A 27,636-nucleotide genomic window follows, 5' to 3' on the forward strand; every position below is an offset into this window, starting at 1 on the left:
TAGCAAAACAAAAATCCAAATTAAACATGCCATTGAGTCTATACTTCGCAGTAGTTAGTAGCTAGTTAGTATGCGTTACTTTTTTGCACCAACTGTGTTTGTGTGTTGAATAATTGGCGTACAAAGTGCGCCATCGATAAGAAGAGGCAATTTCAATGTTTTTCTTATTTCTTATTTTTTCCCCGCGATGGCAAATATATGACAGTCTTAGAGAGCTACTTATTTACTATATATAAAATATACTATATTTGTCTGTCTATAAAGAAGGTATGCGTGCAAATCAGCGCGAAAACATCGCGAGTTATAAATAATAAACAAACACTGTGACATGTCCGCTGATTTGTATGCTATGATTTGCAATGGACGCAGACCACCACAGACCCGTAATGCACGTCGGTGATGGCGATGACGATGACGAGCTAGTCATAATCAGTGTGGGCCTTTTATTGCCCACTTGTGTTAATCGAAAGTTCTCAACGAGTCAACCGGACCGTCAACAAAAAAATCAACAGACCAATGTTTTTTTTCTATATATTTTGATGATAAGCAAAACGGGGAGCACACGACTTCGACTTCCACAGTATCCGTATCTAATCTGTGTGTTAGACCCCACTGTATGAGAAGGAGTGTGCTGTTGGCCCTCCACCCTCTCCACACCCCGCGCACAATCAATCATTGATATTTGTGATAAGCTAAGAATTTGCATCACAAATCATTTTGTATACCTTCCGACCAAGTAGTTTTCATTCCCAATCATATTGTTTTTCGTTATAAAAGGTCTACTTGGTTGCAGTTTGAGTTCAGTGTGAAATTGTAGTCTCAATCGAACACAACACAAAAATGTTTCTGACCAAGGGTCTCATCTGTATTGCCTTTTTGGCGCTGGCCAATGCCCAGTTCGCCACCAACTATGCCAGTGGACGCAACGGCATGGTGCATCTGTTCGAGTGGAAATGGGATGACATTGCTGCCGAATGCGAGAATTTCCTGGGTCCCTATGGCTATGCTGGCGTGCAGGTAAGTTCAAGAGTTCAACACTTCGCAGCCACCAGATGCCTTTTAATTGGGCTACTCGATTGTAGGTGTCGCCCGTCAACGAGAATGCCGTGATCGGTGCCCGCCCCTGGTGGGAGCGTTACCAGCCCATCTCCTACAAGCTGACCACTCGCTCCGGTAACGAGGCGCAGTTCGCCAGCATGGTTAGCCGTTGCAATGCCGTGGGTGTGCGCATCTATGTGGATGTCGTCTTCAATCACATGTCTGCCGATGGCAACAGCTACGGTACTGGCGGCAGCACTGCTGATCCCAGCTCCAAGAGCTTCCCCGGTGTGCCATTCTCCTCCCTGGACTTCAACCCCACCTGTGCCATCACCAACTACAATGACCCCACCAATGTGCGCAACTGTGAGCTCGTTGGTCTCCGCGATTTGAACCAGGGCAACTCTTGGGTGCAGGACAAGATCGTTGATTTCCTTAACCATTTGACTGAATTGGGTGTTGCTGGTTTCCGTGTGGATGCCGCCAAGCACATGTGGCCCGGAGATTTGGCTGTCATCTACGGTCGTCTGAACAACTTGAACACTGCTCACGGTTTCAGCTCGGGTGCCAAGCCCTACATCTTCCAGGAGGTCATCGATTTGGGCGGTGAGTCCATCAGCAAGTCCGAGTACACCGGCATGGGCGCCGTTACTGAGTTCCGTCACTCCGATTCCATTGGCAAGGTGTTCCGCGGCAAGGATCAGCTGCGTTATCTGACCAACTGGGGCACCGCCTGGGGCTTCGCTGCTTCCGATCGCTCTCTGATCTTTGTGGACAACCACGACAACCAGCGTGGACACGGTGCTGGCGGCGCTGATGTGCTCACCTACAAGGTGGCCAAGCAGTACAAGATGGCTTCCGCTTTCATGTTGGCCCATCCCTTCGGCACACCCCGTGTGATGTCCTCCTTTGCCTTCGATGACACCGACCAGGGACCACCAACCACCGATGGCCACAACATTGCCTCCCCCGTCTTCAACAGCGACTTGTCTTGCAGCGGTGGCTGGGTGTGCGAGCACCGTTGGCGCCAGATCTACAACATGGTTGCCTTCCGTAATGCGGTCGGCGATGATCAGGTCTCCAACTGGTGGGACAACGGCAGCAACCAGATCTCCTTCAGCCGTGGCAGCCGCGGTTTTGTTGCCTTCAACAACGATAACTACGATCTGAACAGCTCTCTGCAAACTGGCTTGCCCGCTGGTACCTACTGCGATGTCATTTCCGGCCTGAAGAGCGGCTCCAGCTGCACTGGTAAGACCATTGTCGTTGGCTCCGATGGACGTGCCAACATCAACATTGCCAGCAATGCTGACGATGGTGTCGTTGCCATCCATGTCAATGCCAAATTGTAAGCGCTGTGCTTTGTGCTGTGTAAAGAACACAATGAGATTGAGATTACATTGAGATTATATACAAATATACAATACATATACGAACATAAAAGAAGACATCGACTTTTATTTGTTGTTGCTGCTGTTGTACCTGTTGAAGAGGTTGTGGTTGCTGGTCAAGTTAAGGTTGTTCGAGTGCGTGTCGTGTCCAGACATCCATCCCTTCACAATTAATAGCACAACAACCCAGCGAATTTATGTGACTTTTCTATCAAATTAATTAAATTTCACAATACACACACACAGACACACAAAAAAGACGCTCTCATAGATGGGTCTTTACCGATAAAAGTCCATTACGCAGCTGACAAATCCAGGTGAGCGAGAGAGAAAGGGTTGAGTTGAGTTGAGTTGAGTTGAGTTGAGTTGAGTTGAGTAGTTGGCAAGGATAAAAGGACAGCTGCTGCTTCGCAAAATGAAATGGGGGAATGCCAAGGCAATCTGGTCAAAGGATTGCAGTTGGTGACACTTCTAATGCTGATTTACGCAATGCATGGCCATAAAAACATACATAAATAGAACACATTATCCGGCAACTAACATGCCAAACATATCGCACAACATTATCATTTGTCAGCTTTCGCACTTGCATTCTCTCTCTCTCTCTTTCACTCTCTTTCTCTTCTTTCATCTCGATCTTTATACCCGTTAGCCATAGGGTAGATGGGTATTACAACTTTGTGCCAACAAATGTAAGTAACAGGCTTAAGGAGATATATCCGATCCTATAAACAATAAGTATTCTTGATCAGCATCAACGCTAAGACTACGAAGGCATTTTAATCTGTAGATAAGTACCTAAACTAAAAATTTAGTTTCCATCACATAAAAAATATAAAATTCGAAAAATAATCTGTGACAGGCAACTGTTCGGTTTTAATTGTATTCTTTGGACACAATTCGGTATATTTTGTTCTCTATATATACTTTGAATGGTAGGTATATTTGGTATCTGTTGGTATTTATAAGATTTTACTAATAAAAATAATATGGTATTTTTCAAATGCAATTGTTTATTTTGTCGGTATATTTTTAGTATTTGTAGGTATACGTATTTTATTTTATTTTTTAATTTATTGTGTTTATTTACAATCTATCTAATTGATAATAAGTAAATTTTATGAATAGGTATACGTATAGTGGTATTTATAATAATATGGTATATTTACATATACTATATACGGTATGTATGCCGTTTATTATGCTGCTATATTGGGTATATTTGTAGGTACATTTTACCTTTGCAATGTTCTGGATTTATTGAAAATGGCTAACGGGTATTCCACAGTCGAGAACATTTAACTACAGCTTTTGCACTTGTTTCCGACTCGTCTGGCTAGACACAATGGCAAGTCGAGTGAGCCTGAGTTTTGCCTTGCCTTGGCTTGTATTTAAATCTGGCAAACAAATACGAGTTTTCCTCTCCTGCAGTAATATGCATTTTCAGCAAGCTTTTGAGGTACATCTGCTATCTAGTTCCTCCCCTTCCACACCTCCACCCCCACCTACATGTCTTTTGCCCTTGGTAGGAACGAGTCGAATTGTGTTGCATAAAAATATGCACTCATAACTTGTGTCCAGGGCTTGGCTTGATATGAATGAATGTGTGCAACTCTATCAAAGGATTTTCATGTCATTTACTAGAGGTCAAGTGACTCTCAGTAAGCAAATACACACACACACACAGAGTGCACATACTAATTCAGACAGCAGTTGTGCTTTGTGTATATTGCAGAAACTTGGCTTGCATTTGGCTTATGTGTGTACAAAGTTGAGTTTCCTGCTACTTTAACTTCCTGCTGACTCTCGCAGTCTGTCTGTGTGTGCATATATGTGTGTATTGTAAATATATACAAAACAGCGCATAATTCTTAATAAAGTCATAAAATTGCAAAGTAAATCAGTTTTCTGAGCGAACGCAGCGCAGATAAACTCGACTTTTTATTACGCAAAAACGCAATTTTCATATGCTTCATGCAAGAAGATTGTGATTTAGAATGTCTATGTATATGTTTATGTGTGTGTGTGTGTGTGTGTGTGGTTTTTCACTGCTTCAACTTTTTGCATATGTGTTGTGTGTGTGTTGTGCCAAGGCAAATCCATCTGCATAAAGAGCAAAAAATTACAAGTCACATCAAACATTGTGTGTATAAAAGCCCGACCATGTCTAGATTGCGGTTTTCCCTCTTCGTTGCTTTTCTGTATGTTTATTTTTTTCTTTTGCCTTTTTGCTTTATTTGGGCACAAAAAGTAACGGAGTTGGGGCAGCCCCTGAGTTGATGTCTAACTGACGGGACCCCAGGCTCCACTAACAGGGCGACACAGAGAACGAGAGCTGAATTTGGCGGCTGCGACGATGTTTGCGGTGTTTGCCTCTAGTCGTAGCCGAAGCTTCTCGGTTGGCATGTACAAAAATAAAATTAATTTAAAATTGCTGACAAAGGAGAGAAACGTATTTCTCATATTTATGCAAAATATCCAAATATCAAAATATGAAGCGAGATTCTTGTCGTCCTTGCCGCTGACGTTCTTAATGTTTGTTGCTGTTGCTGCTCTGGATATTGGCGCCACTCACGTGTGCAGTCCCCAAAAGCCGACATCAAAAAAGCGGAGCTAAAGGACTGCGACAGCCTTTAAAATGTGCGCTTCATTTGCCATTGTCTGTGGTCTCGCAAATAGCCGAAACGTGTTCCATATTGTATATTGAATGTGTTCTTGTCTTCCCTTTTTTTTTCGAACATGCTTTAAAGTCATCAAATTTAACTTGACAGCAGCTCGTGTTTTCTTTTTGATTTGTTTTCTTTCGATTTCTAATTTTAAGAACTGTCTGTTGGATTCGCTTTGAAGCGAAGTATGAGCACTCTGCCAGCACATGCTTTAAATGTTGACGTCAGTTGGATAACATTGCAACCCTTTGCTGGTAAACATGCTCTGACAGCCTGTCAAACAAGTTGCAAAGCTGACTTTTAAATATTAATGCCATGATGGACGCTGCTAAGAACCTCTGCCATCTGCCAACTTGCACACACAACGACCAACATACCACAGACAACATACAACATACAACAACTCAAGAGGGGAACACACAAAATGATATGTGAAGTTTCAAGAAAAATTGAAATTGATTCAAACGTGAAGGGAGCGACCACACTGTGATGATAAGAGAGATTATATTTAATTGCCAGTTAGTTGAAAATATTGTTTCAGTGCTCTGTTGCGCTGCGCACATTCGCACCACATTCAATCAAAACTCTAAGGCCACAGCGCCGGAATAACAAGTGTGGTGCACAAAATGGACGCTGGATATTAGAGCTTTTAAAAATTACATTTACCGACATTTATCTTCAATTTTTTATGCGACTCCCCAAACAGAAACAGCAACAGAAACTGAGAGCGTACACAGAAAAAAAAAACAAAAATGAAGCAGAAAAACAATTTGATTTAGCTGCAGGCAAATATTAAATGCATGTACACAGAAGAGCAGAGAGGGAGCAAAGAGAAGGGAACGAGTTCACAGTTCAAAGTTCAGAGCGGGACAACATCAAAATCAACGAGCAACAGCAACAGCAGCAGCAGCAGCAGTAAAACCAACTGGCAACTGGCAACGGGCAAGGACGCGCCAGGATGCGGCCGCGAATTGTAGCCATGCTGACAGGCAGCGGAAAGCACATTTGTAACGATAACGTTCATTTATATTTCAAACTACGATGTGTGTGCGAGAGAGAGAGAGAGAGTGTGTGTGTGTGTTGTGTGAGTGCATCTATGTGTGACCATTAATTTTGAGCGCGTTTAACATGAAAACTACATGGCACAACTGATTTCGTGCACCCAGTACAAACATTGGCCAGCAACACACACACATAGACAGATAGACAGACAGACACACAAGGCAGATAGTTCATGCCCGCGAGCCAACAATGAAACAGTTATACTATAAATAAGTAAGCAAGCGGGCGAAAAAAAAACCGAGAAATAAAAATGGTTGCGAGGAAGAGAAAGCAAAGACAAACAAAATAAAACGAAATAGCAAACCAAATGTAATGGGAAAAAGCGCAAAAAGCGGGTCAGTGCGCACAAAATGGCAGCAATGATGACGGCGGATGCCGCCGCCGACGACAACGACAACGGCAACAGCAACAGCAAGAGCAACGGCGACGACTACGACGACGACGAACGGAAACTGACGAAAGAGTAAAAAGCAGCAGCAAGTATAAAATGCAGATATTGCACAGCAACCACTACACACAATTCCCATCTTGCTCCCCTCTTGCTGCAGCTGCACGACATTCGTACGTCGTAGATCAAGGCGTGACGCGTATTTTACGCAAAATGAAACAAATAAAAAGAAAGCGCAAAGAGGAAGAAACCCAAAAGCAAATGTGTGCAGACAAAATAATATACAGCATGGCCACAGCACACAGCACGCGTTGTTTTCATTGCGCACACACACCAACACACATGCATCGGCAACTCTAACTCACACTGCCACACACGTCGTATGCGTAACGTGCAAATAAATAAGCGCGCTTAAAAGTACGCAACAGAAAAGAGCAACAAAACATTTGCGTTCGTTTTTTTTTCTGCATTGTTTTGCACATTTGTAATTGAGTGAATAATGTGCGCGAAAAGAAAGAACAGAAATAGTTAAATCGCCATGCCCAATTTAGCTGCATAAATAAATGTTTCTAGTTAATTGTTTAATTGCCAGCGAAAATGACATGAGCTTCTTTAAGCGCCGCAAGCACAAATTGCAAATTCAATTCATCGTTTGTGTGTATGTTTCTGATTGCTACGTCTGTGTGCATGTGAAATGACAAGCTGATTGCTATTACGCCTTTGGTGTGTGTGTGAGTGTGCGTGAGTCTCACTGGCTAACATCAAAACCGCTAATTACCGCGTCCCGCGCCTTAAGGCGACAGTGTTCCTTAACACCATCATCATCGTCATTAGCATCTTAGTGCGATATACAAAGCGCATCACAGTAGCTCGTGACACTTTGCTCAACCTGCACTTGAGCTGGCCAACCAATTGCGTATTGCATATTGGTATTAGTGCAATGTCTCTTTATGATGTTCGGGTGCAACAGCTGTGCCAAAGTTAAAGACATAAATTTAAATTTTTGACAAGTGAGTTGTGAGGCAAAACTTTGGCTTTGATTTACAACGTGACAACGTTTCGATATTTCAGAGTATTGTTGTTAAAGTTAATTAGTTTGTTGTCACAGCTGTTAAATTACAGCATTACGTTACAACCTAAGGGAATGCAATGCAGCGTAGACAAATTACGCATACGTCAGGTGTGCGCTGATGCCGTTGCCATTGCCGTTGCCGTTACCGATGCTGGGATTGTCCCTCGGGCAATTAGGTCAGTGCTGCTGTTGCTGCTCTTGCTGCTGCTCATTGTGTGTTCAACAATTGAGGTGGCGCATTCGCACTCGTTCTCTCAATTGGAGATATATGGGCCTCGAGTCTGCTGTTGCCACATTGACAAACAGTCTGTCGGATCTGACTAACACTTTGGCTGCCAAATGTCATTGTCAACGATGGCAACACACACACACTCACACACACACTTGGCCACTTTTTCTGCTGCTGCTGATGTTGCTGCTGCTGCGTTGACATGCACGTTATTAGGGCGTCCTTTGGCAAAAGCCATTTCACATGCTGCATTGCTGATGATGGGACGAAGAGACAGACGTCAACTACTACGAGATGACTATTTGCTGATAAACAGCATTTCTCTGGCCTGTCCGACCAACAATGTCAATTACCAACGTCTCTACACGAGCCTCTCATGTCGAATTATCACTCAGCATCTGCCTCTGCAGCAGATTTGCACATCCTTTTTTACCTTCGAATTTGCTTTCGAATTTTTTTTCTCTGTGCTGTTTCTTCGTCTCCTGCTCCTTCTTCGTCTTCGTCTTTTAGCTATCTTTACTTCGAATGTGTCTTTCTATTTTAAGTGCTATGCAAATAGCTCGGTTGGCCCAAGGGCTGCTGTTGACGCTGCTGTTGCTGTTGCTGTTGCTATTGCTGTTACCGCTTTGCTTTGCGACTGATTTCGCCTTTTATTCCTTTGTCGACCCGCTTTTAACAGAAAGCCATTGCCATTCATTCAGGCCATTTCCATTGCTTCTACTCTGATGTGTATGTGTGTGTGTTTGTGTTTAACTTGCGGCCAGCTTGTGGCGTGTGCATGTGAATGTATGTGTGTGTCTGCGTGTTAGCCATTTACTTTTTATTGGTCAAGTTAAGCATTTTGTGTTTAGCATTTGAACACTTGAAATTGTTTGTCGATTTGTTTGCTATTTGTTCACAGCCAACGACGATGACTACGACGACACTATTGAGAGAAAAGCTCAACAACAGGTCTAACACCAAGGCTTGGAACTTTTGTTTGCGCATATGTAATCCATTCACTTGGAACAGACGAATTTCTCTGGTCAGATTATAAAAAGTTTATGTACTGATTTATGCAAAGAGCTTTCCTGTGAAAGATTTTTTCTCAGATTTTAATTTTGTGCACATGTTTCTATTCACTTAAAATAGTAATGAGCGAAAGTATTTCGAGGTGTTATTGTTTAGGGTTTTTAATAAAAGTTCATCAATTATTAAGAGATGTAACTTCGTATAGAGCTGTGAAATTAAAAGAAACACTACTTAAAATACAACCTTCGCTAAAATATTTGCCTTAAAAATTTGCTGGACATAACATCTCAATTTAATTTGTATTATTTTATAAAAAGGGACCTCAATAATATGTCAAAATACCATTAGTATTATTATCAGCAAAAAAATGTAAAAATAAAAAGTGAAACTAACTTTAATTTCGCAATTAATTAAGTTAGTTTCGCAATTAATTTCATATTAGTAAACACAAGAAGATTTAACTAACATACAGTTATATAATTGATGAGTTAAACATGCGAATAGTCTCGAAACGTAAAATACTTAATAAAACTCTTAATTTGTATACGTAAATGAAATTCAATTGGCCTGCAATTTGGAAAGCTTTTTATCTCAAACCGAAATAGCTCAAATAGCTGTCAATGCGGATTCCAGCAAATAATTTTGCTGTTTTTTTTTTCTTGATTCTTTAAATTGTCAAATACTTGCCCAAAGCTATGCATAATAGCAGATATTTGAGTCGCACATGCACCAGCATATAATACATATATCTGTATATATGTATGTATATAGTTCACTCGTTGTGTTTTTATACCTGCATAGATTTGTATCTAGCCTCGTTTTGCCTGGCGACAGTTGATATTCAGTTCGGTTCTCATGCCTGTCCTCTGCCCCACTTTGCGTCTCTCTCTTTGTCTCGGTGCACGGCAATTGCGAATTCCCAGAGGACTGTTATCATTTATTGCATTTCACGGTGCAGCAGATATTTTGCTTTATTATTATGCTCGTTATGCTCGCTTTTGGTTACGTTGTCAACACAACCAGCGGGCAAACAGGTTTGCTGCTACTCGCTGTTCGACAATGTAAATGTTTGCGATGTCGAAGCCGAAGCCCAGGACCAAAGAAATAATATATGCTTGCGCATAAATAAGCGCATTTTAGCATGCAATTGTGGAGGTTGTGTTTTTACTTTTTTGGTAATATTCTGCCAGGAATTTCAGCATTTCTAGCATGGAATGTGACCCAAAAGGTTTAGAGCAATTGCTGGCATAGAACGTTCGGTCAGTCAATCAATCAATCAATCAATGCATAGTGGCGTGAGTATAATTAATGCCAGCCACACTCATATAACGATCAGAGGCCATTTAAGTCGAATGCTCACCATTTAATCAAGTGCTCAATTTGTGATTTGTGTGAGATTTGTGTGCAAATCCACAGCTGACAAACTTGATGCGTTTGCTCAGCCCTGTTCTGCTCTGTTCTGGGCAGGTTTAACGTTTCGAAGGAGGGCATAAATTAACGCAAAAACCACAAACAATTTGAGTGGTTGAGTGGATGAGTGAGCTGAAATTGATTTGCACCTAATAGCTTACAGTTGTGACGGTCTTAGCTCTCAGCCGAGACAAGTTAAGTGGATTAGAACTTTGCCAAATGCTGCTCAAATTAAAAACTAGTTAGCAGCAAAGCAGCAGTAAAGACAGTAGCAACAGAGAAAAAAGAAATACACGAAGATCGCAGAAAAGAACCAAAAGCGGCAAAAAGAGCTAAACTAGCACGTCTGTTGATAAATTACTGAGACACAGACACAGACAAGAAAACAACTCTGAACTCGTCTGAAAACTAAATTAACCAGTGTATGAACTCAGCTCAAGCACAAGCTCAAAGCCCGAAAAAGCAAAGTCGAAGCTGAAGCTGAAGCCAAATGCAAAACTTTGCACCAAAAAGTGCGCAACAAAGAGAAAAGAGAGAAAGAAGAAAATAAACCCGAATGGAAAGAATAAAGTAATACGCCATTTAAATGCCAGCCACGTTTGCGAACGATGTGAAAAGTGGGCCTATTCTTTTTTTGTGTCTTTGTTCGCCAGCAAGAAAAGCGCAAAAGCCGCAACACATCATGCTAAATACCACAACGAAATATTTGCAACATGTGGCAAGAATCCCAGCAGCAAGTAGCAAGCAGACAGCAGGCAAAATGTTGCTTAATAAAATTATGAAGCACTTCACGAAAAGTTGATAATTTTTGGCGAACAAAAAAGAATAAATGAGAAACAATAGCAACAAGAGCTAAACACTTAAAGTTTAAGTGTAATTGAAAACGACAAAAAACTCAACCAAGGAAATGCTTCCAAACGCATCGCAACCCACTGTGTGTGTGTGTGTGTGTGTGTGTGTGTGTGTGCGTTTATATGTCAGCCTCAGACCAAGCATTAATTTAACTTTATGTGGTCTCGGTTCAAATAAACTTCGAGTTAAACTTTGCAAATTATATACATAAAAGCTGCCATAAGCCGAGCTGAACGTACATCGTATGTCGAAGATTGCAAAGAGAGCAGCGCAAACGCTTAAACATTTGCGTATGCAAATATTGCGCATACGCCACGTTTGACGCCCCCAGGTGGAAAAGTCAGTCAAACGTTGTGACATGCAAGAGTTTCTACGTTTACTTTGTACATTCACTCGAAATATCAAATTTTGTTCCTATAAGCGAATGATTTCTCTGAAATGAAATGAATCTTTCTCAACGTATTTCATCGATACTCGATATTCGCTTTAAGGATACTAAGGTTTTTATTTAGAATATAGAAATTATTGGTAATCTGTAGCACATGCTTAAAAATACATTTCTTAGAAATAAATAATTTAAGTCGTTGTATTTGCGGTAGAGAAATTCGATTTTTAAAATAAAATTCAATCCCAAATGCAACACAAAATATATTTTCATCTTTCAAACGTAATTATAGTTTATCAATATTTATTTATTTTTAATAATAATGCAATTGCTAAATCTAACAAAATGGTGATTTCATTCAGCAAAGTGAATATTATTTCGATATCCAAATATGTTTTGATTTCTTAAATCCTGAATTAATTGCATCAATTGAAATTCACTTTGAGGTATTAAGGTTTTTATTTAAAATGCATAAAATTGGTCAGAGAAATTATGGGTAATCTGTAGCCCATGTTTAAGAACACATTTTAAGTGTTTAAAATGCTAAGAAATTTGTTAAGGCAAAACGTATATTTTTTAAATTCGTTTATGCTATGAGAGCAGGAGTTTTAAAATCAATAATATAAACTTAAATTTTGTTGCAATTTACAATTTTTAAATTGTTGAGAGAATTTATAGTTCATCAGTATTTACATTTTACTTCTTTAGTTTTAAAGCAATTTACATTGAAATTATTTAAAATAGGTAGAGTAAGAATAGCTTAATATGAGTATAGATTCAATATAGCAAAATTCGTTTAAAGTTATTAAATATTGTATTAGCAATGTTTAGCATCGACCCGAGAAATTATAGTTAATCTGTTTCGCAATTCTGGTGCTCAATTTCAATGTGCTGTTCAGTGTGGCATTTCTTAAGCTGTCAGTGCTTGAATGTCACTTTGATTCTTGCCGCGTCAAGCACCTGATACATTTGCTAATACTCTGTGTGTGTGGGAGTGCGTGTGTGTGTGTGTGTACATGTGTGTAGCGCGCGTGCATGTCTCATTTCAGCTGCTAATACGTTTGACATGCCGCACATGCAAATCTTATCATCTAATCGACTTTCGCCCCTCAAAACTTCCTGATGTCAAATAACAAGAATTCAACGCTTCAACTTTGCTTTTACGCGGTCCCTTTTTTTTTGCTTGCTTTTGGCTTTTCTTTTTTTTTTGGTTGGTCTGAGCATCAGCTTCCGCTTTTGGGTTCGCCTAAATGAACTGCCAAAGAGCTGTTTCATTCGCTGTCAGACGCTGGGTGACAAAATTTGTAAATGGATTCGTTGAAAGCAATCGCGGAGACTACAAAAATACACTTGTGCCCTATGCTTTAATGCGATGTATTTATATAATTATAAATAATTATAATTAAAGAGTGTTTCGTCTTCGTGTTCAGGACATTTATTTTTACCTTTTGTTTCGACTTAGATTTGCAGACATTAGGCTTGTCATTGTTGCGAACAAATAATATATGTGCACTTAATTGTGGATCCTGTCAGGTAAGAGGCCTATGACAACGTGCGGGAAAGCTTTTGTCAGACTCGAGGGGAAAAGTTGTGTGTTCTGATGACCTTTTTTGTGTGCTCTCCGTCTTATCACACCACATTGTTAGCTGTTTTATTTATGCGCAAAGTTGTACAATCAAGTTGTGTTTTACTGCAAAATGAAAATAATTATTTCAAGTTGTTTCGCTGGGGGGTGGGCACTGCAATAATTTTTGCTCTCTGCGGAACATAACTCAACGAGGGCACAAAAAATAAATGAAAGAGAAATGCAAATGCAAATAGCAAAAGGCTGCGAAAGTTTGGCGGAACTTTTGTTGGTATTTTTTCATTGTCGTGACAGAATCTAATTAAAGGCAACATTCAGACGACAAGCATTGCTTGGCGTTTGTCAAGGACTTCATTAGCCTCTTGACTGACCTTGGTCAATCAATAAAGTATCGTTCTACCTGTTGTATACATATTAAAAATGTAAATTGACCATCAAGCGATATGTATTAAAAAGATCTATCAGGCGAACATAAAGCAGCAGCGAGCAGAAATATAACAATTTAAAATGCGCAATAAAAGTATGCTGCAAAATTTTAGTTGTGCAATCCAAAAAATAATACATCCTAAAAGTATGCCAAAATAAATGTTTGCAATTTCCAATTTCAAGTGCAGCAATACTACCAATAATTCTCATCCTAAAAGTATGATTTAAAATAGCATCGCCGAAATTCTGATATAGAGGTAAAAGTATGCTGCACGCAACATAAAAATTGTCCAAGATTAAAAAAGTGTCCTGTATTTCGGCAATTTGAATGCCGATTGTGGTGTCCTTTGACACAAGAATTTCTCGCATAATGACAACTGATGGCTGTACTTAAAAGTACCGAAATCCTTACGGAATCCTAGATAAAATGTATACAGAAATAAGCGTATATCTCGCTCCTTATTGATTTTCGCGAGTCCTGAATAAATCGAAGCGTACTCGCGATGACCTATACTCTACCAAATGTGGACCCGATCATTCCGATGATTCTTGAGTTATCCTCAATTTATTAATTTACATATTTTTGGTTTATCCAAAGGAACTGAAAAATTACAACAACAATCCGATTGAATAAAAAAAAACATGGAAGTTATTCACAAAACATTGCTTCAGACAGCCCTTCTCACTATTTCCTACAGAGCACAAATCGGTGTTGGAAAACGTGAGGTTCTCTGAGAAAAAATGGGAATTGCGCTAATTGTGTGGAAAAGGACAACTATTGATGGATTAAGAATTGATAACACTACAACATACAGTTGAAGTTATTGCTAATTTATGCTAACTTCATTTTCAAAATCCTTTCCAAAGTGAAAATTGTTCTTCAAAATCCATCTTAAAAACCTTTTAAAAAATTACAATTTTATTAATTATTTACATTTAACATATAGTACAAACATACGAAATTATTATCCATGACTTCATTTTTTTATTAATAGCTTTCAACATAAATAAAAGAATAACAAAGTTCACTGAAAAAAATATGCCACCTTGCCCGCGTGCTTTCGGATGCAACAGCTGACTTTACAGCTGTTATGCTCAAAAGATATATGTACATGTTTTTGGTATGAGCCATAACAGTTTGATGTTCTGTTAATGCATTGACATTCACATTTTTCTAATTGGAACATTTTTCAAAAACGCTTAAATGCCAGCTAAAATGAAAAAAAGCCCCGTAGTGCACTGTCACCCAGGTGCGTTTTGCTATTAATTTTATGACTGTTTGCAAGGAGTTTGTTCATTTCAAATTCAGCCAAAGCTCTCTCTCTCTCTCTCATCTCGACACGACAAAGAGATAAATATCACCGGGATTGCGATACACAAATTCAGACGAATTTTAATAAATGTCAAGCTCTACAAGCGCGTATGCTGTTTACTTGCAAAAGTGATTGATTTATGTCACAATATTTGCTGGCAAAGCCATTGCTATGTTATATATATGCTGACTGTGTATGTCTGTGTGGGGCTTAAGCAAACAGGTAACAATTCATTGCCCCCTATATGAAATTAATTTCAGCATTCTGCTATACAGAAAACATATTTATTTATATGTATGTACCTATCAAAAAAATAAATAAGAGAGAAAAAAACTGGAAAATAGTTACTCATCGGTTGCAGTTATTAAACTTTGAGCATGTCAAAATGTCAATTGTCAGACACAGAAACAAATTCGATTTGCGGTAGCGCATTTTGTGACTGCATTTGCAGTCAGTTTTCTCTCAGTTCTCGGTTACCAAAAGGCCAGGGCAAACTGTCAAAGCATTGCGAAATCTTCAAGCCAACTGTCATAAATGTCGACATCATTAAAATGTCATAAAGTTGTGCGGGCGGCACACTCTTTATATATATTATATATATACTTACTTTTATGTATTAAAGCAGAGTAGCGAAAGTGTGTGCAAAGAGAGAAAGAGAGAGGGAAGAGACGTTTGCTAAAATGTGCAAGAATTTCGCGCACTTCCGTTACATTTCGCATCCTTTTTGGCTGTTTATTTTTTGGCGGCACTTCCTTTAGACAAACCACTGCGGATGCAACCAACAGCCCGGCAGATCCAACAGGCCAACATCCACCATCCACCATCCAACATCCAGCGACCCACCGCAAGCTGAGGCAACGAAATGACAAAGCAAGTTGCAAAAACTATTTCCCTTAAAGAGCCACGCACACACACAAACCAATATACACTCACAGACTGACAATGAGCGTAAGAAGTTCATGAAATTTTCATTTGATGAAAATACTCGTACTCGTACTTCAACTTGTATTTTTATAGCCACTGGCTGTTTGGCTGTTTGCTGTTGGCTGCTGACTCAGATGTGCCTCAGATGTGATGGCATTTAAAAGTTTCGAGTGTTTATGGCATAACAAGTCTATTAAAGTTTACCCCTAATGGTCGTGTCAAATGAAGCGTTTACTGGTTGGTTTGTTGTGCTCTGTGCAGTTTCTCAACGTCTCAACGCACATTAATCATACGCACAGTGTGCGATTGCGGGAAATTAATAAAGAACGAAAGAAAGGATAATCGCAAATAAATCGAGCTACAATTCCGAAAAGCCATAATCGTTTGTTTAGACCTGGATCAATTCACTCAATCCAGTCAATAAACACGCTCAAATCGAAGCCATTAAAATATATTTTGAGGGCATTTTATTTTGAAAGCTAATTAAGTGCGGCCATTAGACATGGCGGGCGACGCGACGCGACGCAACGTTGTTGCCATGCCAACTGAGACTGGCTGGCTTCTCTCTTTCTAAGTTCGATTAATGAGGCGCAACAAGCAAGCAACACACACACACTCACACTCTGAGAGGTCAGAGGCGTGGCATCAACATTGAATTAAAGTTCAATTGGCCAAAGCACGCCAAGGGTCGTTAATAAAGCTACTAATAGCCGCCATGTCAGGACTCAGTACAGAGTACAGAGTACTCGAAGGCTGGCAGCGTCCGGCTGGATAAGACTTACAAACAAGCGATTTTATTTAGGTGCGGATCAGAGTTTATTATGCGTGTCATGGCTTCTGCTTCAATGGTGACGCGGCTTCGGCTGCTGCTGCTGGGTGTCTGCTTATCCAATTCAATTTTATCTGATAAGGATCGAATATGATACTTATTTATCGCGTGCAAAGTCCATTCAAAAGATTGCTAATAAATGCATAAAACGTATTGCGATGTCATAATATTTACCTTTGCCTGGTTGATGCTAGAAAAATACTTGCCTTTTAATCCTGGCTGGAGTATAAATAATACTTAAGTGAAAACATTCAAGCGCTGTTGGCGGGCAAATAATGAAAACTCGCGAGCGAAGGACATTCTGCCATAGCGTGAGTTAATTGGTGAGAAGCAAGTGAAAGACACAGAGCCCAACACAAATATTATTACGTTCGCCTCCAGCAGCGAGCTCGAGGATATGTAGCGTTCTCTCTCTCTCACTCTCTCCCGTTCTCCCTTGAACGAATAAGAAGCAGCTATGCTGCTGTACTGAAATGCGACTCAATGTTTATTTACTCTGAAGTCAAATGCTCTAGAGCAGCAGCTGCGCTATCGTTTTGAAGTTGACCCCAAAGCCAACTGTTGATTTGAGCCAACTCGAGTTGGCTAATATCAACATTTGGCTAGCTGTGCTGGTGTCGGTTTTGGCTGTCTGTCTGCTGGCGGCCTCGAAGTACTCCTGGCATCGACTGCTTCCGACTGCGCCTCCTGATATACTTACTTGTTGCTGAGGTTTCAAGTGCAAATGAGTTTGCTTTTGGCAATAAAATGCGCCACCTGTTGCCCTTCGGCCCGTCGCGATGTTCTCTCCACAAGCTGTGGCAAAAAAAAAAAAAAAACAGAGAAAAAGCAACAGCTAGAATGACAGTCGACTGAAATTAAATATTTGCGCGTCTGACATCCCAACTTGATGTTGATTGCTCATGCTCAACCTCAAAAAACAAAAAATAAAAAAACCAAAAAAATAAAAATAAAATGAAAAGCCAAAGCAAAAGCAGGAGCGAGCTGGCGTGTTTGTTTTTCAACATGATACCCTGTATCCAGTTGCAAAAGGTAATATGCCGACGCAATTTAATATATTCGTGATATTTTATATCTTTCATACATACACACACACATAAAAGCAACTGCATACACAACAATTCAATTATCGGTGCTGATTAAGCTGAATTGACATATTCAATTTTATTATTGGACTTTTATTGCCGCAACTTGAACCCTTATCAAAGAAGGTCAATTGATACCACAGCTCTAGTTGACATATTTATTTATGCGCACACTTATAGAGCTATTTAGATACATATCGATGCCTGTCATTAATATCATAATTCAATTTATAATCTGCCTACTTAGAAATCCTTTTTGCTGTTCCCAAGAAAAGAGCAGAGTAAACAAAAATAAGAAATGCTTGAGTCAGTTGCAACCTATTTAAAGAGGTAAAAAATGATACAGATTTCTAATGCTCACAATAATACAATTTAATCTTAACGATATAATTAGAATGTGATGTTTAGTTTAAATGCCAACATTGTTGCTTTAATTGATTAGAAAATGAGTAAGGAAGTAAGTGAGTAAATGCTCGACTGTGAGATACCCGCTACACATTTTGAATAAAAACAAAACAGTGCTGCTTAATTTTTAAAATATACTTTTCTACTATTGGTACTAAAAAATATCGAAAGCTTCATTTGGGTTATTGAAATACTACTACATTCAAAATATACCATAGAGTTGAAAATATACTGTGGTCGTATAAAATTATTTCTTAAATAACTTTTCAATTTTACTGAGACGTTACTGTATGTTCCAACGTCCTCTTACCCTACGGGTATAAGAAGTGGCTAACTGAATTAAGTTAGCCACGCTTTTTTTTTGGTAGCCCTTTTAAAGCATTTGACACTTGAAAACGAGGCCGAGCATTTAAAGTGGCTCATTAAAAAGTTTTCCGATTATGTTGCGACACCTTTTGCGAATTCTGTGAAGTTCGGGTCTGTCACAGTTTGTTAATTAAAGAAAGGACAAACTGCAGCTGATCCCAATTCACGCAATGACAATACCTATTGCTGTCCCTCGCCATCACTTGTCAATCAAAATTTGTATACGGCCACCACGCAGCAACAGCTGTTACAGGTGCAAAGGATTGATTGCCATTTGGCAATTTAAGTGCCTGCAGATAATTTAAAGCGGTTGGCGTAATCGAGTAACGTTTAATGATGGAAATGGGAATTAAATGCGTCTGAATAAATTATATACCAGTTTTTTATTTGGTAATTTAAAACATTTTCATTGTAAAAAAATGAAAAACTTAAAAAATATTAAAAATGTTACAAAGGTGTATTATCAATGTAATATTCAAAGGTAACATATTAAATAATATTGAGTGGAAGATGAGAAATTAATTAAATAGAGAGTCATGAGTTTACCATTAAAATACAATAATAACAATAATTAAAAAAATTAAAAAATCGAAATTTTGTTTGATGCCGTATTAAATATTTACATAAAAGTACTACAATCTCTCTACAATTGTTATAATTAAAATTGTGCGTCATATTCTATAGTTGTAGCACCTGAAGCAATGAGTTAATTAATCTGTGCATGATAGTAAAATAATAAGTTTAAAGAATACCTAAATTAACAGCTGCCAATGACATGTTTTGCCAGCGCTAATTATTTCCTGTTTCCGCAAAACGATTTTAAATAGTCCGCATTTGAAGCACTTTAATGAGGAATTTCAAGGAACTATCATCCGTATTTTTCTGTTAAATTAAATCCATTTAAGATGACAACAATAATCAGAAGTGTGTTTAATGCGCCATAATCGCATTTTTGTCTTTTAACGGTAAACACATACATATGTGTGTGTATTATTATTTTTGTATTTTATCAATTAAACGGCTTCCATTATTTAACTTTTTACGTTTGCGTTGAGCTGTCTTACATTTAATACAATGCTTTAACACATTGCTTTTGTTGTTGTTGTTATTTTAACTGATGTTTAATTGCAAATTGAGCTGCTGGCTGAAGGTTATGTGATACGCGGCGTATACGTAATTAATTGAAAATTTCATTTTGATGGCTCAGATAATAAATGAATAGGTAGAAAAGGATTCGCCACATCAATTATTCTGGCTGGCAAGTGTAAGCTTTTATACTTTTCTCAGCTGTGCTGTGAGCTAAGCTTTAATTGATTTCAAAGTGTCATTCATGAATTTTACACATAACAGACGCATTGATGAGTTTATAATCACACCTTTGGGCAACATGCATTTGCTCTATATAAAGCCTTTGAGCTAGACAGCAGGAATTTTATTGGCCAACTGTCAGTTAACGGGGCAAAATGGTTGTTCGCAAATACTTTCCGAGCATGTACACGGAGGAGGATAGCGCGCCCGCAAAGTCTAGGAATGCAACATTGTATTTGTTGCGGTGTGTCTTCTTGATGGGCATCAGAACACCGCCGCAGCGATTCTTTGTGGTCTACTGCCTGTGGTCGTTTGCATTGAATCTCTGCTCGACATTCTATCAACCGATTGGCTTTATGACCGGCTACATTAGTCATCTCTCAGAATTTACGCCGGGTGAGTTTCTCACATCGTTGCAGGTCGCATTCAATGCCTGGTCCTGCTCCACGAAGGTCGTCATCGTTTGGATACTTGTAAAGCGCTTCGATGTGGCTACCGAGATCCTGGATGAGATGGACAAGATGCTCACGAAGTCGAGCGAACGCAGAAATGTGCATCGAGCTGTTGCGCTGAGCAATCGCATATTTTTCTTTTTTATGACGGTTTACATTGGCTATGCCACAAGCACATTCATCAGCGCCATTTTCATGGGCCGACCACCGTATCAGAACTACTATCCATGGCTGGATTGGCGGGCCAGCAAATGGCAATATTGGCTGCAGACGGGTCTTGAGTATTTTGCCATGTTGGGCGCCTGTTTCCAAGACGTTTGCGTCGATTGCTATCCCATTAATTTCGTGTTGCCGTTGCGTGCTCACATGGCAAACTTTGCGCAACGTTTGCGTAATTTGGGCGACGATCCCGACGAAAGCGCCGATGAGCGTTATGCGAAACTTGTCAAGTGCATCAAGGATCACAAAGTCATACTGCGGTGAGGAGTTCATTGAATTTTCCTCTTGACTGCCGAAATACATATCCCACATTGTTATTTACAGTTTTTGCGATACGCTGCGTCCCATGATTGGCGGCACCATCTTTGTGCAGCTTTTGGTCGTGGGTCTCGTCATGGGCTTTACTCTGATCAACATTGTGAAATTCGCCGACTTTGGCTCTCGTGTTGCGGCCCTTTCATTCATGTCAGCGGTGCTGCTGGAAACTACGCCGTTTTGCACGCTTTGCAACTATCTCACCGATGATAGTCTCAAGCTGGCGGATGCGCTTTTTGAATCCAATTGGATTGACCAGGAGAAGCGCTACAAGACCACATTGACACACTTTTTGCATAATCTGCAAAAGCCAATTGTTTTTATGGCCGGAAATGTATTCACCATTTCCGTGGCAACGAATTTAACCGTAAGTGAATTAGCTGCCAAAAGGAAAATGATTAGAGAATTTACTCTCACTGTTAATTTGGAGTCATTTTATACTTGTAGGCCAGCAAATTTTCGTTTTCCGTTTTTACCTTGGTGCAAAATATGGATATAGCGGAAAAATTGGGAAAGCTCTCGAAGCCGCATGAAAATTAAACTATCGGGCAACTGCGTGAAACATGATTAATTAATTGGAATACTAATGCTATTGAGAATATTTAAACATGCCTTTTCAGTTGAACATAACATCGTTTTGGACTGTCGAAATTGCAATAGCAGACACGCAATTGTTTTTATATTTATTTTTCAACAAAATTTATTTCTACATTGTTTTGCTGTGGTTGTGTCTCTGTCTAATACATAAGCAGCTTAAACAATTTTAACAAATAATTTGATGTCAGAATATTAGATTGTTAAATTTAGCATTAGAAATAGATGCGAGTATTTATTACACTACGTGCACAGAGTATAACTGTTGTATCACTTTTTCTTAAGAGGCCAACAAATAAATAGCTGACTGCATCCAATAAATTTTAATCGGTTTTAAATTTATCTGCAATATTCATTTGCTTCGTGATGGTGATGACCGAGAAAGCGAATTTGGCGACCTACATTAAATAATGAATGCACATCATAATAACAATAATCGTTATCGGAAGCATTGGGCTTTTGTTTGGCGACTTACGCTTATGTTGCTGCTCATTGAGATTTGAAAGATGCCGCCGGCTATGAAAACGATGGGCTGCTGCACATTGTGTAGAAAATACAATAGAGTCGACTGGTATCGCGAGCCGGAATCTATCCAATTACTTTGAAAGATGGCGTGCGACAGCGCCGCACAGTCATCCATAATGAGGTTGCAGGTGTAGCAGAAGGGGAACGTCTGCAGCAGTATGGTGATGACAAACATGAACGATGCAATCCCCGTCCAGATATCCGAGAAGAAGAACACATTGATCAGCGTGAGGCCGAGCACAACGCCAATCAGCAGAAACTGTGTAAATATTGTGCCCGAAATAACAGGACGAATCAAAGCGCAGTATCTAGTTGAGGAAAGATTAGAAAAAATGATTTAATAAGTAATTTACCAGTTAATTTTAAGAAAGATCTTTTTGAAATAAGTGAAATTATGAAATATGCTTAAAAATATATTCTGCATATATACGAAAAATGTACCACAAAAATACTGAATCATGACAAAGATTATGCTTTCGGTATTTTGATATAGTACTACATTTACAATACTTTTGTGCAATCCAGTATATTTTAGTACTCTATAAATATACTATATTGTACAAAATTATTTCTTAAATAACTTATACAATTTTTATCTGATCACAACCAAACTTTTAGGAATCATAAATATTGTAATTGTTAGTGTATGTTCCAAAGGTCGATACAAGCTTTAAAATTACGCTTGTTATTTGATTTTCTAAACTGCGGGCGCGTAATTGGGCATGGCAAATAGTTGAAACAAACTTGTGTTGGGTGCAAACATTAAGAGGGCGGGCAAAAAAAAAAAATATATCTGTTTCTCTTAGGGTTCCTGAGATTTATGTAGGTGTTCATACGGACAGACGGACTTGGCTGTATCGTAAAATAAATATGTATAGATTAATTAAACATTATAACTTGACAAATATTCAATTGAATGAAAAAAAAAAATAATTTAAAATAAATTAGATATTATTATTATTGTTTTTGAAAATTGATAATTATAAAGAAATTTAGTTTAAAATTGATTGATAAATTAATCATTTTAATTTGAGAAACATTAAATTAATTTAAAATTAAAATTAAATTATATATAAAATAAAAATAAAAATAAATAAATTAAACATAATTTTATAAAAATTGTTCTTCTCAAAAAGAGAAAAATGACTGAGTAATCAATATGATTGAATTTAAATACACTTTAAGATAGAACAAGTTTGGAATTCATGAGCTCACTTCAAGATTAGCTTGTGATCTAGCACACAGTTGACCAGCGCCTCGTAGTTCTCCTCCTCGGTCATGTTCTCATCCGTGCGCAGTCTGCGAATGCGCTCTTTGAGAATATCGAGATGCGTACGTAAAATCAATGTGTAGACCAACGGATAAGTGTCCGAGAGCTGATCCTGCAGCACGGCTCCCGACATGACCATATACTCAAAAGTCGAGGCAATCCACAGCTTGAGAGTGCCGTCATGCCAGTCAATCAGTGGATTGTACAGTTGCCAGGGCGGACGACCGCTCAGCACCGAGCTGAGATACGTGGAGCCCGCATAGCCGCAGTAGACAAAGGTGAAGATGAGGAACGCATGATTGCTTCGGGCCACCACACGATGGATTTTCTCGCGCTCCTCATCGCTGGTGCAACGCACATCCAGTTTATCGAGCAAATCTCTGGCCTTGACCAGTCGCCAGAGCTGTGAATATGTGATGGCCACCTTCACCGACGATCCGTAAGCATTGATGCACACCTGCAGCGAGGTGAGAAACTCGCCGGGTGAAAACAACTTGATCTGCGTCATGTAGCTGCCGAGGAATCCAAGTGGCAAATATGTGGTGCACCAAATGAACGTAGTCAGTGTCCAGGTGAGATAGACGTAGCGCCAAATGCCCGACTTCGGTGGACGCCAGCCAATGAATTTCATCGCCCGATACAAGTAGATGCAGCCATCCTTAGAGTGAACTTGCTCCGTCAGCGGCGCTGGCTTAATGAGCTTGAAGACCATCTTAAGCCCGATTCCATATGCTTGTGACGCAGTCGAGCGAAATGCCAGCGACTTTTATAGAGTTCAAGTGATATTTTTTAGGGGCTACTTAAGTTTTCAATTGAGTGAAAAAGTTTGGTTAGTTGTTAAATTATTCACTTGAGAAATGTTTCGTTTGGCCCCGTTATGTTTAATTAACAAAGAGCGAAGTGCAGGCTGAAGCTTGATTAGTGCTGCACTGTGCGAGTAATTTGTGTAAATTCCACTAAACTCTCATGTATTTACACATGTTGGCTTTCCGGCCTGCATTAATGATGTGTTAAAAACGAAAACTTGTTAAAAGTGCGACACACACTGAGGAAAAAAGTAAAATTCAAAAGAATACTCATACGCAGCATGTGCCGAAGTGCAGAGAATATGCATCCAAAATTGTGGCAAATAAGTTTTCAATTTTCAGCTGTAAAAGCAAACGTCGCGTTTTTGCCTTTGAGCGAAACCATTTCATTTGCATGTGCGGCCAATAAACTTTTAAGGCGTGGCTCAGGCTTGGCCCAAGGTTCATTCTGCTGATATCATTAGCAGTCATCTAATATTCAAGGCTGTTGTCGTCCTCGTCCTGCGGGAATGCTTTGCTGCCAAACAATACAACATGATGAAATGGACGCTAATCGCTCCCAAGTCAAATTCGCATTTGGCTTTCAAGTTTTGGCGTTTTTTTTTTGTCGTCCTTCTTCCTCCTCCACCAAACTGCAGTTATTAAATTTGCCAGGATGATAACGAACAGGCATTTTGCATAATCAGTTTTAAAGCTAATAAATACAAGTGTATGCGTGTGTGTGTGGGTGTGAGTGGCATGTGTAATGTGTGTGTGTGTGTATCTTTGGTATCTGCTGCTTGACATTTCTGTGCAGCTTTAATGAAAAATATGTTCGCAGAGTGTTATTAATATTCCTCAGAATGTCTGGCGTTTGACACATGTTTTGTTGTCCTTGTCGTAGTCGCTGTTGCTTTCGATGTTGCTGTTGTTCTTTTTGTTGTTGTTGCTCATACCTCTAGTGTTTGCCACTGTGTACCGGCTGCTGTTGATCCTGCAACACTTCCACAGCTCTACTGCTCCTGCTGTCTTCGTTTAGAAGTTGACATTTTTTTTCATTACTTCAACGTTTCAATAGAAGCAACAGCAGCAGTCAGCTGCCTGCATGAGCATGTGCGATGTGTACAAAGAAATTGTGCTGTTGTGACCAAAGCAGCGCGTGAAGCAAGGGCAAGGATAATCTTTTGTTTGCCATTGTATAGCCTCACACTTCACTTCTTTCTCACATTCTACTTCAGGTAAGCATATGCTCTGAAGCTGAATCTGTAGCTATAGCTGGAGCTGCTGTTGTCGTTGCCATTTTGGGGGGTACAACATATATTTCTGTTGTTGCGAATATACATACATCCAAACACATATGGGGTTCAGTACACATTATGTCTGACAGCGCAGCTTACGTGCTGACGTGCTATAGAATTTGAACAGAATTTATGCAGTGTAATAAACCAAGTTGGGGGTTTTTGGCCAACGGTCAACGGGCCCTTGGCTGGCCGCATCTGTCTGGGCCAGAAATTAATTTTGAACCTCGGTTCGGCTCGGTTCATGGGTGAGCCTGAGACTCAGGCTGAAGTTGAGGCGAATCAATTAAGCCATTTAATGTACCGCAAATGGCTTTTGCCTATGTGTGTTGCTGCCATCTTCTTTAAATACCATATATATATATATGTCACCAGCTCTCATCTCTCTCGCTTTCAGAGCTTTAGTCTGCAATTCTCAGTTGTCAGTTGCTCTGCCTAATTGCAGTTGGCGTGTGTCTTTTTATACCTTTCATGTGTGCGAGTCTGTATGTGTGTGTATGTGAGATGGCACTGCGTACTGCGTGCATTTAATATCATCAGCGAGTCATTTATTATCGCTTGACGTATTTATTTTAATTAACGGAAATTAATGCCACACTGCGCAGCTGTGCGAACATGTTTGCACTTGCTTACACACATTTCGGCAGAGGAAGTACCTGCGTGGGTGCGTGGAGAGGGGGAAGACGGAGGCACATGACTTTTCTCTCATCTCATCTCTCGCAGCGTGAAAAACACCTGACGACAGCCAAGCAGACGCAACAGACACACACACAAACACACACATGAATGCACAACACTCTGACGCTCTAAAAGGATATCCACAGTTCGTAAGCAGAGAAGCCAACCCACGCACACAACCACGCAAATCCACACACACACACAAAGTGTCAATCTGTTTTTGATATGTTGCAAATTAATGGAGTTAACATTAGAGTCGTCTATGTTTGGGGAATACTTTATTTCGCAAGAATCCCAGCCTGTGGAGAATTCTTTTCCTCTCTCTCTCTCCAAACAACAAGCAAGTTATTTGTTTACCATTAGCTAATGTTTTTTTCAGACTTTCTTCTTTTGTTTTAACTTTTAAATAACTTTTAATGTGTTTGGAATACAAAAAAACTTCCAAGTTAGTGTCTATTTATATCGCTGGCAAGATAACAAGTTGCCTGCATTTGCATATAAGTCCAAAAGAGCTCATCCATATAACTGTGGCAAGGCGCAGTGGTTGCCTCTTGTCATTGCTGCTGCTGCTGCTGTTGCAAATTATTCAAAATCATGAGCGTGCAACTGAAATGTGCTAAAAAGTACCCGAAAAGCTGCAGTTGCGGAATGTGCTCATCTGAGAACACAAATTTACAAAAATATAAATATTTATGTATAGTAAAAATAACAAATTTATAACTGCAGCTATTTATGACTTAATAAATAAATAAAGTTTTTAAATTATTTCTAATTCCGTTTTAAAAAAGTTTAGCACACTTATTATACCCACTTTACATAGGGTAGAAGGGTATTATAAGCTTGTGTCTGCAGGAAATGAATGTAGCATATGCACAGAAAGAGTCACAAGGCATATCAATATAATAAATAAAGTCTTCGGTATATCTCAGTATTTTTCGGTATGATAATATGGTATATTTTAAGAATTATACAACACTGTTCACCTCCGAAACGACAAAGTATAACAATATATGGTATATTATATTAGTATATTTAATACCGCACTGTTTTTCTTTTATTCAAAATGGGTAGCGGATATCTCACTGTCGAGTTCACTCGAATGTAGCTTTCATACTTATTTTTACTTACTTTTTACAAAACTTAAAATAAAATGTTACATAATGCAGAGCATAAGTATAAAATGCTTAGAATAATTTTGCAGCCAAGCATTAAATTAATTTTTGTATTTTTTCCGACTAAACGTTAGAAGTAAAAATATACAACAAAACACAAGAAGAGAGCGAACGAATGAAAAATATAAAATAAAATAAAAACATAAATGCACTTTAGTGGGCTGCTGCTCCTCAACATAGTGTGAGAGTGTGTGTGTTAGTGTTGCGAATAAAATGATGATGAACAAAATTCCCCAAAGCAGAGAGCGACCCTGAAGTACACATACACACATACAAGAAGATGGAAATGTTAGAGTGCGTATGTGTGTGTGAGAACGAGTGTAGACCAGGGTCATAAATGCCATTATTATTTGTAAACATTGCGACAGCGAGTGCCCCAAATTGTTAACTTTGCTACAAGGTCGCGTACATACACACACACACAGACACCCGCACATACAGATGCAGGAAAAACAACAACAAACAAACAGAGAAACAAACAACCAAAAAAACAAAAAAATAAAAAAATAACAAGAGTGGCGCATAAAAATCTACACGCACACAAACACATGTGCAACATTATGCTAGACAACATACAAACTTT

The 27,636-nt window shown here is 39.2% G+C and overlaps 3 protein-coding genes across 4 annotated transcripts; 2 read left to right on the forward strand and 1 right to left on the reverse strand.

Annotated features, from left to right (window-relative positions):
• The first annotated feature begins 794 nt into the window (after window positions 1-794).
• On the forward strand, window positions 795-2,484 carry LOC132794023 (alpha-amylase A). The gene is made up of 2 exons (XM_060804240.1): window positions 795-1,017; window positions 1,083-2,484. The coding sequence occupies exons 1-2, from the start codon at window positions 841-843 to the stop codon at window positions 2,388-2,390; spliced, it is 1,485 nt and encodes a 494-aa protein (XP_060660223.1). The 5' UTR covers window positions 795-840; the 3' UTR covers window positions 2,391-2,484.
• A 17,345-nt stretch (window positions 2,485-19,829) lies between these two features.
• On the forward strand, window positions 19,830-21,462 carry LOC132790462 (odorant receptor 42a-like). 2 transcript variants are annotated; one of them, XM_060798991.1, is made up of 3 exons: window positions 19,830-20,676; window positions 20,741-21,098; window positions 21,179-21,462. In XM_060798991.1, exons 1-3 carry the CDS (start codon window positions 19,901-19,903, stop codon window positions 21,269-21,271), a joined length of 1,227 nt encoding a protein of 408 aa, XP_060654974.1. In that variant the 5' UTR covers window positions 19,830-19,900; the 3' UTR covers window positions 21,272-21,462. The 2 variants fall into 2 exon arrangements, with proteins under 2 accessions (XP_060654974.1, XP_060654975.1); XM_060798992.1 differs by having other exon boundaries at window positions 20,034-20,676; window positions 21,162-21,462.
• A 184-nt stretch (window positions 21,463-21,646) lies between these two features.
• On the reverse strand, window positions 21,647-23,837 carry LOC132790464 (odorant receptor 42b). Its single transcript, XM_060798993.1, has 3 exons — window positions 23,066-23,837; window positions 21,801-22,158; window positions 21,647-21,723 (listed from the first exon to the last, which is right to left on the reverse strand). Exons 1-3 carry the CDS (start codon window positions 23,830-23,832, stop codon window positions 21,649-21,651), a joined length of 1,200 nt encoding a protein of 399 aa, XP_060654976.1. The 5' UTR covers window positions 23,833-23,837; the 3' UTR covers window positions 21,647-21,648.
• Window positions 23,838-27,636: the final 3,799 nt, after the last annotated feature.

The sequence above is a fragment of the Drosophila nasuta genome, chromosome 3, assembly GCF_023558535.2.
Source record: "Drosophila nasuta strain 15112-1781.00 chromosome 3, ASM2355853v1, whole genome shotgun sequence".
NCBI classification, from domain to species: Eukaryota; Metazoa; Arthropoda; class Insecta; order Diptera; family Drosophilidae; genus Drosophila; species Drosophila nasuta.